The following is a 15,294-nucleotide window of genomic DNA, read 5'->3' as shown; positions in this document are numbered from 1 at the left end:
CATTTTGAAATAATTATACATATATTAGAATATTTATATATGTTAAAATATCCGAAAAATTATATATCAGCATATTTATATATTAAAATATCCATTAAATTATAAATCGCAAAATCATACAACTCATATAAGATGTACTGAGAAAAATGCAAAAATGCACAAATATAATATATTTATTTGACATTTATTGAAAAACATTTATTTGTATTTATACAAAAAATACATCATTTTTCGTGATAGCAAGTTTAAGTCACTATATATATATATATATATATATATATATATATATATATATATATATATATATATATATATTATTATTTCCATATGCATGTGTTATGAATTAAATCACAAATTTTTATTATGTTTTTTGTTCCACATTTCCATCTCGTCAATAGAGGCCCATATGTCATTTGCAAGTAATTCAGGTTCCTCGAATGCTGCAAAATGACCACCTCGAGGCATTTTAGTAACACGTAAAAGATTCACGAAATGTGTTCTGAGTAATTTTGGAGATTGTTCCATTATCTCATTAGGAAACTGCGCACAAGCGCTGGGAACCTTTATCAATGCTCTATAAAAATATGTCAATTTTAATATTTAGAACTTATTACAAGGATTATATATGCTACAATAATATGATATAATATAATAGAGTCGTTGTAATTTGCGATGATCATTATATACATACGAATTTATGAGATTTCTCAACACTAAGTTTTCCTTGGTAAACATTTCAGCATATATTCGCATAGCTGTAGTAATGCTATTGGATGCCCAATAAATCATTAAATTATCAATCAATTCATCGTACATATATTTTTCCAGAAATCTACAATCCGTCCTGTTTTTAAAAGAATAGTTTGTACCAAACAAAATTTTTTGAATAAAATACGCTGCCAAACCAGTAGGTGAGTCAGTTAGCCCTACCCCTGAAACAAAAGATGATAACACAATGTTAATAATTCTCATGTCATTCGTTCAGTACAAGACTGTACTGAAAAATCTTTAAAATTTACTTTAAAAAATCTTCAATTTTTATTCAACAAAAGACATAAAAAGTTCTTTTTGTGTATATTTGTATTAATAACAATATTTACCAATTGTATCTGGCTTTGTAGCTTGGATATGAAGGTATCCGGTTTCTACTAAGAAATTTTTATATGAAAATGCTCGTGATTTGCCAGTTTTTTTCACCCAAGGCAAGAAAGAAGACAAGTACTCGTATAGCATTTGTTTCATTAGAACCCAATTTTTCACCACCAAACACATGTTGGAATGCATACCTAACACGCTACAAATTGCACAATTCATTTACATTGATGGTGATAATTTTTAAGTTTATTGTTAGTGATATAATTAGAGAGGAAAACCTTACTGTTGCGGAAAAAGAACGGACATAGTATTGATGATGATCGCGCCCCAATCGCCCCCTTGTACGTAAAATTTATCATAACCGAGTCTCAACATGAGATTTTTTAGTACCACGCTCATCTGAATGTATGAGAGGCCAGGTATTGTAGCTGCACTGGAAAAACCGAATCCAGGCAAGGAAGGCGCTATCACTTCAAATACGAAATCGTGTTCTGATTTAGGTGTCGTCAATAAAGGGATGATCTTGTAAAATTCTATTATAGAGCCGGGCCATCCGTGTAAAATTAACAGTGGTAAGACTCGTTTTTCTTCTGCATTACTTGGTTTTGCGCGAATAAAGTGTATGTCCAATCCTAAATTAAATGCAGGATACATAGTCATTTATATATAGTTTAATTTAAAATATTAAGAATGAACGCGAAAATAAGCGAATATAACATTAAAAATTTTAATTTTATTTTAATTTGTAATAATTTCTGTTCTCTGTACATAATGAATTGAAAAGCAAGGCCAGTCTTAAAATATATCAAAATTAGTTGTACAAATTGAATTAATGATATGATTGGCATGCGGAGATGCATAATTATATGACTTTAAATGTATGGACTTTGCTTTACGGATTTCAGTTGCGAACGATTGAACGAAATTTATTACTTTCAAGGAAATTAGAGATAGGGCTGAATTTGAGCAGTGCTCAACGCAATGCTTGATGTGTAAAAATAAATAATTTTATTTTGTAAAACAAATAAATTATTTTTATGTATCAAGTATCGGATTAATGTTTCAGCCCTACCTCTAATTTCCTCGATTATTATCACACAAGTCCATCTTTAATTATAATTTTTATAGCTTTTTTTATTTTTTAATTTTTATTACCTTCAATCGTTTATAACTTTGAGATTATTTTGACTTTTTAATATTTAAAAAAAACGCGCCATTTGTTTTTAATTTTGAATTCGATATTTTGCCAATATTAAAAAAAAAATTAAATTTTACTACTGCAAATATATTTTTTACATATTATTCAATGGAATAATCATTCAATCTATAATAGATATTATTATATTATTACTTTCTCAATCATTTTCCGCATAATTTTCGGAGAAATAACACTTCGAGTTTTCAAAAATATATATATATTTTAGATTAATATATCTTAATATTATTTTGATATAGAAGATAAAAGATAATTATTAATTTTTATTATGGTAGATTGAATATTGAAAACATTCTTCATTAACGATTATATATATTCTTTACCTTGAATATTAGTTTTAAAATGTTGATATTGATTTATAAATTTCTGACGTTCCTGGAAATTGTAATCGTTTGCCCAGTAATCTAAAAATTTGCGTAAAGCATCCGTGTTAGTGCCATAATTCCAAGCAACGTCTTTCAACGGCGGTGTCAAAGGTCTAGTATGCTTTAATCGATACTTCAAATCTTTCACGAGCTGGAAATAATAATTTTTTTTCCGCTTAATAATCGCTTAATTTATTCAAATTTTCCTATTAAATCAGTTTTTTTAAATTATATCAAGTTGTGTTGATTAAGGACGAATTACCTCTTCGGAAAAAGCGATCTCGTATGGTTTGATGTCATTGTCGACAGAGTTTTCGGTGCCAGGAGTCCACCAAGTATCCGATAACTCTAATAATTTATCCCTTTTATCCTTAGATGAATAGTATCTTATTAAAGCGTAGACAACTGAACAGCAACCAACAGTAATCGCAATTGTTACAGAATAATCCATTTCACCTACGAATTCTAATCAATTTTGATCGGAGAAGCGTGTGCGATAACTGCACTTGTGTGATATCTCGAGGCATACTGCTATGCACGGCATTTGCTTCATGAATATTGGTGAATATTGTAACTTGTAACAGTAACATCTATTTTTAACAACTTTATTTTTAACAATTCATATTCTTAATTTTCTTAGCTTTCATATTAACATCTCTTTTTATACTACTTTTTCAGAACGTAAATCTTCTATAGAAAAAGCCTGGCAGCCGGACAGAGATTATTTAAAGTTTACAGAGATAATTTTGCTTTATTTTTTTCTAAATTTTATTCCTTTTTTTTTTATTGAATGCTCTGTGGCCTCAAACGTCACAAAAGCATTTCATTAGCATTTATTTATAATAGATTATCTGAAGAACGTATTTCTTTCTTTGTAAAAAATATTTCTTTCTTTGTAAAAAGTTTGTTGAGAAAGAGAAAAATAAAAATAAAATGACGTCTCCAAAAGTATCTCTTCCAGTTGCGTGTAGTATAATAAATAAAATAGTCGCCGGATGTGATTATGTAATCATATGCATAAAATGATTAAGTAAATGACAGTTATAATTTTTATTTGAACTTTATTTGTGACTTTAGTTTTAATTTGTGACTTTAACTTATACATACATTAATGATATGTGTAACAATTTTTTTTTATCACTCATATTTTATCTTATAATAATAATTATATAATTATAATAATTATCTTATAATTAATAGTCAATTTCCATAAAGATATATGTATCAAAATTGAAAATTTATTATAAATAAACAATTTTAGTATTAATTATAGATTAAATGTGATAGAAAAATAAATTGAAGAATAAATTGAAGAAAGAGAAAGAGAGAGATCGGCAGATCTTGATTTTTACTTATGAATTCATCTCATATAAACAATTATGTACATATTCCCAAAAATGTTAACAATCTAAAGTAAACGATCATTCTATATTCTCCAAATGTAAAAAAATTTAGGAAATGTTGACGATCACGATCGTGACGACCCATAATTCAGCGAGATATACTTTATATATAATAACAATAGGCAACATAGAAGATCAGGTCTTGATTCACTCAAATTTGTGTGAGCTGTAAAACTGTTACATTCTATGCATTCCACAATTCCAACATGTAAAACAATTGCGTCTTTCAGATAATTAATACAGGATAAAATTGCGATTCTGATAACGATCTAATTAAAGTGCAAATGTCTTCCAATTAAATTTTTTTAAAGCGATACCCAAGCTACACATTGAAAAAATTGTGGATTATAGCCTTCGTGATATTGATCCCGGTAAGATGATACTTTTATGTTTCTTTCTGTTGTATGCTTTGTTTTTTAGTAGTAAAATCACTGTCATAAAAGTTTGAGAGCTACATCTTGGGTAGTAAAGCGCTTTCTATATATATAGAATAGTTACAAAACACATCAACAGATTTATGCGAAAATACTACGATTACGCAATCGTGACAGAATATTATGAATCTTTTAATATTTTTAGTAATAAGGGTAGAACAAATTAAATAATTATATAATATATATTTGTTCCATTTGTAACATTTGTGATATTACATTATTTTATCGTTTATAAACTGTCGTATTATTTTAACATTTATGGTACAACAAATATATATACATATACATTATATATATATATATATATATATATATATATATATATATATATATATATATATATATATTACATATATAAACATTTTATGAATGTAATATACATTTTTAATTCAATTTTAATGTCAAAGTGCTTTTTATTGAAAATAACATATAATAACATCAGACACATATAAAAGTCATTGATTTTTATATGTATATATATATACATATATATATATATATATATATGTATACTATATATATATATATATATATATATAATACTAAATGTTTCAATGACTTCAATAGCAAATTTTGATAACTTCAAAAATATATATCTATTAATAAATTAATATATAATTAAAAGCTTTCTTTATTTCTTAAAAATCAATGACTTTTTAAAAATTATTTTTCTATTTATGATGATTTATATGTATTTATATGTGTCTGATGTTATTATGTTATTTTCAATAAACACTTTGGCACTAAAATTGAATTAAAAATTTATATTACATTCATAAAATGTTTATTCATATACATATTTATTATTATACATATATACATTATTGTACAATTTATTACAAAAGAATTAATTGATTAGTAGAATTGAAGATACAATAAAATACAAATAATGATAAAAATGTAGTACGTAAATAATGTCATTGCGCAATGCTAATGTATAATTTACTTATTACAAATGGTAGTCAAATTCCAAAAATCTAATACACAAGAAGTTTTACATGTTATATATTATGCTATTAAAATTTAAGATTTGATTACATTTTCTTTAAATTTGTAACAAGCATTTTTTTTTATTTTTAAGAATAAAAATAATGGAAAAGTAATCGAAAATTTACAATTTAGAGAAAATAGTAAGAAAATCCGTCAAATAGAAGAATACAAATTTCCTTTTATTATTAGAATTATATTTTGTAATAAAAAAAGCAACATATTTTTTTAATATAATTTAATATAATTTAAAACTAAGTAATTATAATACTTAGTTAAAAATAATATAAAATTAAAATTTTCATTAATTCATTAGTTATATTAGTTTATTAATTTAAATTAATTAACTTTAATTAATGAATCTTGAATTTACTTTTTTCAATTTACTTTTGAATTTACTTTAAATTAATAATTTGAAATGTCAACTCTTCTTGTTATAATGCAGCAGAATTTGTTAGAAAAGTACTTCATCTTATAAACAGATTGCATTGATATATATATAGTTTCAAGTTATTTACTCTAGCATATATAAAATGTTTAACTGTAAACTATAATAAACTATGGTTATAGATCTTTATGTCTACGACTTTAACAATATCACAGATTAATGAAAATGTTATATCAATTTACCATAATAATAATGCCATTCGTTGTTTAATGCAAACCTCAATAGATGATACACATGGTAGCTGTTAAATACAGATCATTAATAATAATTATCCTTTTATATAAAACAAAATAAGAAAATAAAGAAAAATATTTAATTACGAATATATTTAACAACACTATAAAATTTTAGTTACTATAAAATGATCTATAGTAACTAAAAATTATATAAATTTAATATAAATGTAATATTAAATACAAATAGTACATATATATATATATATATATATATATATATATATATATATAATAAATGTAAATAGAAAATATAATAAATATATAAAAAGTAGACTCACACAATCTGTCAAAAAACAGAGAAGGTAAATGTCATACAGTTTGACGTTGCGGTTCGCGAACAAATTTCATATTTTCATCATAAGGTTCTTGTGATGGAGCCTAATGAATGAACAATCCAATTAAAAGCAATTCATAATAAATTTGGATGATATGTATTTATATATATAATGCATATATCTATGTATAAATATGTGTATATATATATATATATATATATATATATATATATATATATATGTATAATGCAAAATCAATGTTTCCTTCAAATTTCTATTTCTTTGTAATATATATTCGAAATATTTTTAATTTGTAATCGCATTTTACTCACGTAATAAAATATCATTCTCATCGCCTCCCGTGTTCTACGTTTTGCGAGCATATTATTGTATGTTTCTCTAGCGTCCCAAATACCACCTGGTTCAATGTCGTTTGCAGTAATTATATACATACGAGAACGCATCCGCTGATAATATTCTTGTGCAGCACGACAAAGCAAATTGATTCTAAAGATGACAAAAAAAGTTTTAATACTTAATTATACATGTAAAATAATTTTTGCCAACATAGATAATCTAGCACAATACTAAAGGAATAGAAAAAAATATCATAATAAAATGCTAAAAAGAGTCGATGCAGCATAGCTACATCTAAAATTGTTAATTAAAAAAGATATAAAAATTTTTAAAACATAATAAAAGATGATTAAGAACATTTGCCTTCATTTGAGATGAAATTAGTGAGAAATTTCTGAGTTGAGTAAGAATATAAATATATCAAGATTAATGTTTTTTCAATCTCTCTAAGGTATTTCCGTACATTCATCTGTAATTTTGAAAATTGCTTAGTATGTCCAAAATTATTGAAAGATGACAGCTTCGTTTTGATTCAGAGCAGAGTTTTTTAATCGTTTCCTTATCTTGCTCCAATCCCAAAGTGAAATGTTCGTACATACCGGTTGTGTACATACCGGTTGTATGAATCGTTTTAAGATAACTTGGTTTACTCATGGATGATTGCGATAAGTAGAGAATTACAAGAATATTTATATCTATAATTATTGATACTTTTTCCAAATTTCCTTGAGTATATCTGACTAAATAAACAGTTTAGCTAAATAGTTAAGACTATCGAAGTTATCGATAAATTAAAATACAGTAGTACAACAAATTTTTGAAAAGTCATTGCATGTTATTAATGAGAAAGATACGCAACATTAGTATCAGCCAAATTTAAAGATTACTGTGCAAAAAAGATATTATATCAGAAGATATCATGATAAGCATTAAGAAGTAACAAGTAGAAATTAAACAAAAAAATAGCAAGTAAATTCTTACTTTGAAATCAATGCTTGCTAAATTAACAAGAAAATAGAGAGATCAGATATAATTAAAGAAATTTGAATAATATTTATTACAATGGTATTTATATCAAACTGGTAACTTTGATAGAGCAAGCTATTCAGATTGAAGAACATTGCATAATTTTAATAATCAAAATAATCACAAGAACGTATTAAGCATTCCAGAGAAAAATCGGATATATCATGATAAGAATCTCAGAACACTTATGATTTACGAAGAAGGTGATTAAAGCATGTTCAGTTTGATCTAAGATGAATCTGAATTGGATCTAAGATCGATAAAAAATATTTAAATCTTCATGTCGCAATATAAGTAAAGCGAAATAATTGGTTGATTGTGTGATAATCCACAGAAATAAATTTTTCAATGGCCAAAAATAATCATCAAATATGATATAACGAGGCACAATGACATAATATCAAATTAATCTACTTGAAAAAACAAATGAATAAGATAAAGAAATTTCAAAAAGAAAGGACAAATATACTGAATCAGCCTGATGGCTAAAATGGTTGTGTTTGCATGACATATCTTGTGAAACATACAAAATAAGTTCCCATAACCATCCTTTTGCATATTCTCAACTTTTTTTCTTTCAATTTGTTAATAACTTTAATGACTTACTAATTAAAATCTGACATGATTATATGATGATGTATACATTGTATATGATCAGAAAATGTGTGTATAAGTGTTCATATTATATACATAAAGAATTGACTTACCTGATATAGTTATTCTTAATACCCATAATGATCAGAATTAATAGTAAAATTATTAATAGTGCACTTTGTACTACAGCTTGAGTTATTCTACGTTTTTCCTCTTTTCTAAACCGTTCTTGCATGACTTTATAATTTTTCAGTGGAATATCTTGAGTGCAATTTTTATATTCTACACTTGTATTATTTAATATCGTATTCTGTACAGTATTTAATTCTGTAATATTTTCCGTATTATACAGCATACTTAATTCCATAATGTGTGTCTCACTTAATGCCGTATTGTTTTTTATATTCTCACTATTCGTCAAATTCATCCTTACAATATCTAAAAAAATAGTTACAAGATTTAAAAAGATAATTAATAATTCAATATTATAATTTTGTAGTAATAAAAGTTTATTGTAAATAAATGCGCACTTATTATTAATATAAATATAAATCAAGATTATCAATAACAAATTAGATTTGTTAGTAAATCAATAGATCAATTTTTTTAGATACGAAAGTATTTTGTTAGTAAATTAATTTTTTTAATTAGCAAATTAAAGTTTGAACGATATAAAATGTCATCTTACCGGGCATCAATATCACGAAGACAATAATCCACAATTTTTGCATTATAATGTATATTTATGGCTTAGATATCGCTTTAAAAAAACTTAATTTGCAATAATTTGCAATAATTTGGAAGACATTTGTATTTTTTTTAATTAAATCGGAATCATCAGAATCGCAATTTCATCCTATATTAATCACCTGAAATTAAAGACGCAATTATTTTACATGTTGGAATTGTGGAATGTAACAGTAGAATGTAACAGTTTTACAGCTCATACAATTTTTTTGCGAAAAATAAATTGAGAGATATATCGTAATAAAATAGAAATAATAATAAAAGATAATAAAATATATATTAAAAAAAATAAAATAAAATGTAATTAAATTAAAAATATTCATATGTATAAGACATTTAGGCGTAAATAATAATGCTTATTAAATTTTTCACTTTTTAACTTTTATTAATGTAAAATTCTAATTTTTATTTTATGATATGTCGTTCTTTAAGTCTTTTTAAATGTCCTTTTTGTTTCAGATATTGCAAATTTACATGGATATTGAGAGAAATCAGCTTTTCGATTTTGATTATATATTTTCCTCGCAGTATTTAAAAAAAATGGTAAAACAAAATTTCAGTTGGAGAAATCAGGTTCAATGAAACCTCATTTATTACGTTATAAGTCAATAGTCAAATAATATAAATATATAATAATATAATAATGATCAACATGTATATATATATATATATATATATATATATATATATATATATACATATATGTTTTATCTATCAAGTTTTATCAATATTCATTGAATAAATATATAACTTTTAATTAAATATTACAATAATTACAATAATTATGCTCTTTAAAGATATTCGATTTCACATTACTCATTTTTATCAAATTAATTATTATCGTAGATATATAACGTAAAATCGAAATAGTTGATAAAGCCATTAAATATAATGAAATGCAAAATCATAATACTCGTGTAATTTAGTGATAACTATTGATCAAGTCTTGACAGGAAAAACACATGTTTCATTGGTCGAATGGTGACTATGTGCCAGCTATTTTTATCACATGAATAATTTTAACAAATTATAACAAATAAACTAATGGCACTAAAAAAAGGGCACTAAAATAAACACGTGGCAATTAATATATAAAATAAGATATTATCCAACAAGGCGTCGTTGTGTATTTTACCAGTTAAAGAGAATGCACTTGTTTTTGCCATCTTTCGACATACGCAATGAGACGCAATAATGACGAATATTTTCAGTTGTAAATACGTACAAAGTCCTCTGTCTCAAATCGATGTATTTGCATAGACTCTACTGTGACTCTACTAGGTCGAAATTATCTATCCTTGAACATGCCCGTGTCGAATTTTGCCTGCTTACAATCTTGCCACGAATCTTAAAATTGTGCGAAGGCTCGCTCTGTTTCAACTATATCCCGGATTTTTTTAGTTTGGACCCAAGGATAAGTCGCATTTCTGTTTGTCGCATAACAATCCGATCTGCGGGAGCTAACGGATTCGTTCCCAAATTTTTTTTCAACCAATACCCCGATACCTGAATCAAGACTCGGCTCTCTATGTTGCCTATTGTTATTGTATACAAAGTATGATGTCCCGCTGAATTACAGGTCACGCTCGTGATCGTCAGCATTTCTTAAACTTTTTTACATTTGGGGAATATAGAATCGTTTGCTTTACATTGTTAACATTTTTGAGAATATGTACATGTAATTGTTTATGTGACTTCGTGAGTAAAAATTAAGAGATAAGATCTGATAATCTCTTCTTAATTTATTTTACTATCACATCTAAAATTGTTTATTTATTTTACAATAAACTTCAATTTTAAGATACATATTTCTTTATACATATATCTTTATGGAAATTGACTAATAATTATAAGATAGTTATTATAATTATTATTTATAAGATAAAGAAAAGTTGTTATGCATATCATTAATGTACATATTTATAGCTAAAGTCACAATTCAAAAAAAAATTATAAGTCGCATTTGCTTAGTCATTTTATGCATGATTGCGTAATCACGTGCGACGACTACTTTTTATTATACCATTTACTACACGCAACTGAAAGACATATTTTCGAAGACGTCACTTTATTTTTATTTTTCTCTTTCTCAGCACAAACTGATGCATTATAAAGAAAGAAATACGCTCATCAGAGCGTAATTTATGATAAATAAATACTAACTAATGAAATGCTTTTGTGACGCTTATATAGAGCATTCAATAAAAAGGATGCTTAGAAAAGAATAAAGCAAAATTATCTTTTTAAATAATCTCTGCCCAGGCTTTTTCTATAGAAGATTTACGTTCTGAAAAATTAATATAAAAAGAGATGTTAATAATATGGAAGCTAAGGAAATTAAGAATATGAATTGTTAAAAATAAAGTTGTTAAAAATACGGAGATGTTACAGTTACAAGTTACAAGTCACCAATATTCGTTAAGCAAATGCCGTGCATATCAGTACGCATCGAGATATCACACAAGTATTATCTCGCACACTTCTCCGATCAAAATTGATTAGAATTCGTAGGTGAAATGGATTATTCTGTAACAATTGCGATTACTGTTGGTTGCTGTTCAGTTGTCTACGCTTTAATAAGGTACTATTCATCTAAGGATAAAAAGGATAAATTATTAGAGTTATCGGATACTTGGTGGACTCCTGGCACCGAAAACTCTGTCGACAATGACATCAAACCATACGAGATCGCTTTTTCCGAAGAGGTAATTCGTCCTTAATCAACACAATTTGATATAATTTAAAAAAAAACTGATTTAATAGGAAAATTCGAATAAATTAAGCGATTATTAAACGAAAAAAAAAATTATTATTTCCAGCTCGTGAAAGATTTGAAGTATCGATTAAAGCATACTAGACCTTTGACACCGCCGTTGAAAGACGTTGCTTGGAATTATGGCACTAACACGGATGCTTTACGCAAATTTTTAGATTACTGGGCAAACGATTACAATTTTCAGGAACGTCAGAAATTTATAAATCAATATCAACATTTTAAAACTAATATTCAAGGTAAAGAATATATATAATCGTTAATGAAGAATGTTTTCAATGTTCAATCTATAAAAATAAAAATTAATAATTATCTTTTATCTTCTATATCAAAATAATATTAAGATATATTAATCTAAAATATATATATATTTTTGAAAACTCGAAGTGTTATTTCTCCGAAAATTATGCGGAAAATGATTGAGAAAGTAATAATATAATATCTATTATAAATTGAATGATTATTCCATTGAATAATATGTAAAAATATATTTGCAGTAGTAAAATTTAATTTTTTTAATATTGGCAAAATATCGAATTCAAAATTAAAACAAATGGCGCGTTTTTTTTAAATATTAAAAAGTCAAAATAATCTCAAAGTTATAAACGATTGAAGGTAATAAAAATTAAAAATAAAAGAAGCTATAAAAATTATAATTAAAGGTGGACTTGTATGATAAGAATCAAGGAAATTAGAGGTAGGGCTGAAACATTAATCCGATACTTGATACATAAAAATAATTTATTTGTTTTACAAAATAAAATTATTTATTTTTACACATCAAGCATTGCGTTGAGCACTGCTCAAATTCAGCCCTATCTCTAATTTCCTTGAAAGTAATAAATTTCGTTCAATCGTTCGCAACTGAAATCCGTAAAGCAAAGTCCATACATTTAAAGTCATATAATTATGCATCTCCGCATGCCAATCATATCATTAATTCAATTTGTACAACTAATTTTGATATATTTTAAGACTGGCCTTGCTTTTCAATTCATTATGTACAGAGAACAGAAATTATTACAAATTAAAATAAAATTAAAATTTTTAATGTTATATTCGCTTATTTTCGCGTTCATTCTTAATATTTTAAATTAAACTATATATAAATGACTATGTATCCTGCATTTAATTTAGGATTGGACATACACTTTATTCGCGCAAAACCAAGTAATGCAGAAGAAAAACGAGTCTTACCACTGTTAATTTTACACGGATGGCCCGGCTCTATAATAGAATTTTACAAGATCATCCCTTTATTGACGACACCTAAATCAGAACACGATTTCGTATTTGAAGTGATAGCGCCTTCCTTGCCTGGATTCGGTTTTTCCAGTGCAGCTACAATACCTGGCCTCTCATACATTCAGATGAGCGTGGTACTAAAAAATCTCATGTTGAGACTCGGTTATGATAAATTTTACGTACAAGGGGGCGATTGGGGCGCGTCGATCACCAGTACTATGTCCGCTCTATTTCCGCAACAGTAAGATTATTTTTCTTTCTAATTATATCACTAAGTAAAAATTATTAACATCAATGTATAAAAATTGTGAATGCAAATTTTAGCGTACTAGGTATGCATTCCAACATGTGCTCGGTAATGAAAAAACGGGTTCTAATGAGGCAAATGATGTACGGATACCTTTCTTCTTTCTTGCCTTGTGCGAAAAAAACTGGCAAATCACAAGCATTTTCATACAAAAATTTCTTAGCAGAAACTGGATACTTTCATATCCAAGCTACAAAGCCAGATACAGTTGGTCAGTATTGCTATTAATGTAATTATATAAAAAAAGTTATTTTTATATATTTCGTTGAATAAAAATTAAAAATTTTTAAATTCTGGTACTGAACAAGTGACATCAGTATCATTAACATTATTGTATTATCATTATATGTTTCAGGTGTAGGACTAACTGACTCACCTGCTGGTTTGGCAGCGTATCTTATAGAGAAATTTTCGACTGGTACAAATCATTCTTATAAAAATAGAGCGGATGGTGGACTTCTGGAAAAATATACATACGATGAGTTGATTGATAATTTAATGATTTATTGGGCATCCAATAGCATTACTACAGCCATGCGAATATACGCTGAAATGTTTACCAAGGAAAACTTAGTGTTGGGAAATCTCATAAATTCGTACGTATATAATGATCATCGCAAATTACAACGATCCTATTATATTGATACTATTGTAGCATGATAATGTTTGTAATAAGTTCTAAATATCAAAATTGACATATTTTTATAGAACATTGATAAAGGTTCCCAGCGCTTGTGCGCAGTTTCCTAATGAGATAATGGAACAATCTCCAAAATTACTCAGAACACGATTTGTGAATCTTTTACGTGTTACTAAAATGCCTCGAGGTGGTCATTTTGCAGCATTCGAGGAGCCTGAATTACTTGCAAATGACATATGGGCCTCTATTGATGAGATGGAAGCATGGACCAAAAGACATAATAAAAATTTGTGATTTAATTTATAACGCACACATGTGTGCATACAAAAATAATAAAAGTTCAAACTTGTATTCGTATCTTTTGACAAGTTTTCAGAAAGAATTTATAAAAGAGAGAAATATATATATATATATATATATATATATATATATATATATATATATATATAGTGACTTAAACTTGCTATCACGAAAAATGATGTATTTTTATATAAATACAGATAAATGTTTTAATAAACAATAAATATCAAATAAGTATATTATTTTTGTGCAGTTTTCTCAGTGCATCTTATGTGAGTTGTATGATTTTAATACTAATATAATTTTCTCGGATATTTTAACATACATATAAATATTTTAATATATAATCATTTCGAAATATTTATATACATTATTAATGTATATTTTATATTTATATGTATATATTTTTTATATTATACACGCAACGCATAATTTTATAAATAGATATTATATATCGAATTTTATCGTAAATTATGGATCTAAAAATCTAAAGTAAACTGTAGACCTACTTAGGTTAAGTTCCAAAACGGTGTAACATTTGCACCCCGACGAAAATTTTACTCCATGACTGGCTTGGAATCAATCAGAAAAGTTCGAAAACGTTTCGAAACGACCATCGAATAAAATTTTTCTCGTAGAGAACGTTTTGAAACGTAATCTCGATAACGACAGATAACGATAAAGAAAGAATATAAAAAAAGTCATATGAAAGCCTTGTCTCTGGCGGGAATCACGTGGCGAACCAGCACTATAAACATAAACTATAAAAATACTAGTGCGCTGTGTGCACTATTTTTTTGTAACAGAGGACACATATTGCTCGCGCATTTCATTGGTTCAGCCAAT

General features: G+C 26.3%; 3 protein-coding genes across 6 annotated transcripts; 1 reads left to right on the top strand and 2 right to left on the bottom strand.

Moving 5' to 3' along the window:
• Positions 1-320: 320 nt before the first annotated feature.
• LOC126854562 (juvenile hormone epoxide hydrolase 1-like) lies at positions 321-3,217 on the bottom strand. Its single transcript, XM_050601443.1, has 6 exons — positions 2,939-3,217; positions 2,635-2,827; positions 1,379-1,727; positions 1,101-1,294; positions 692-932; positions 321-574 (listed from the first exon to the last, which is right to left on the bottom strand). Exons 1-6 carry the CDS (start codon positions 3,125-3,127, stop codon positions 349-351), a joined length of 1,392 nt encoding a protein of 463 aa, XP_050457400.1. The 5' UTR covers positions 3,128-3,217; the 3' UTR covers positions 321-348.
• Positions 3,218-5,642: 2,425 nt separating this feature from the next.
• Positions 5,643-15,176, bottom strand: LOC126854569 (uncharacterized). 4 transcript variants are annotated; one of them, XM_050601453.1, is made up of 6 exons: positions 14,958-15,176; positions 9,125-9,305; positions 8,550-8,874; positions 6,792-6,966; positions 6,463-6,562; positions 5,643-6,189 (listed from the first exon to the last, which is right to left on the bottom strand). In XM_050601453.1, exons 2-5 carry the CDS (start codon positions 9,165-9,167, stop codon positions 6,494-6,496), a joined length of 612 nt encoding a protein of 203 aa, XP_050457410.1. In that variant the 5' UTR covers positions 9,168-9,305; positions 14,958-15,176; the 3' UTR covers positions 5,643-6,189; positions 6,463-6,493. The 4 variants fall into 4 exon arrangements, with proteins under 4 accessions (XP_050457410.1, XP_050457411.1, XP_050457409.1 ...); XM_050601454.1 differs by lacking the exon at positions 14,958-15,176 and adding an exon at positions 13,885-13,967; XM_050601452.1 differs by lacking the exon at positions 14,958-15,176 and adding an exon at positions 10,319-10,634.
• On the top strand, positions 11,600-14,682 carry LOC126854561 (juvenile hormone epoxide hydrolase 2-like). Its single transcript, XM_050601442.1, has 6 exons — positions 11,600-11,888; positions 12,003-12,195; positions 13,094-13,442; positions 13,526-13,719; positions 13,864-14,104; positions 14,217-14,682. Exons 1-6 carry the CDS (start codon positions 11,700-11,702, stop codon positions 14,440-14,442), a joined length of 1,392 nt encoding a protein of 463 aa, XP_050457399.1. The 5' UTR covers positions 11,600-11,699; the 3' UTR covers positions 14,443-14,682.
• Positions 15,177-15,294: the final 118 nt, after the last annotated feature.

Source organism: Cataglyphis hispanica, chromosome 14 (genome assembly GCF_021464435.1).
Source record: "Cataglyphis hispanica isolate Lineage 1 chromosome 14, ULB_Chis1_1.0, whole genome shotgun sequence".
Lineage (NCBI taxonomy): Eukaryota > Metazoa > Arthropoda > Insecta > Hymenoptera > Formicidae > Cataglyphis > Cataglyphis hispanica.
Note: the sequence above shows the minus strand (reverse complement) of the source record. Positions and strands in the feature narration are given on the sequence as shown.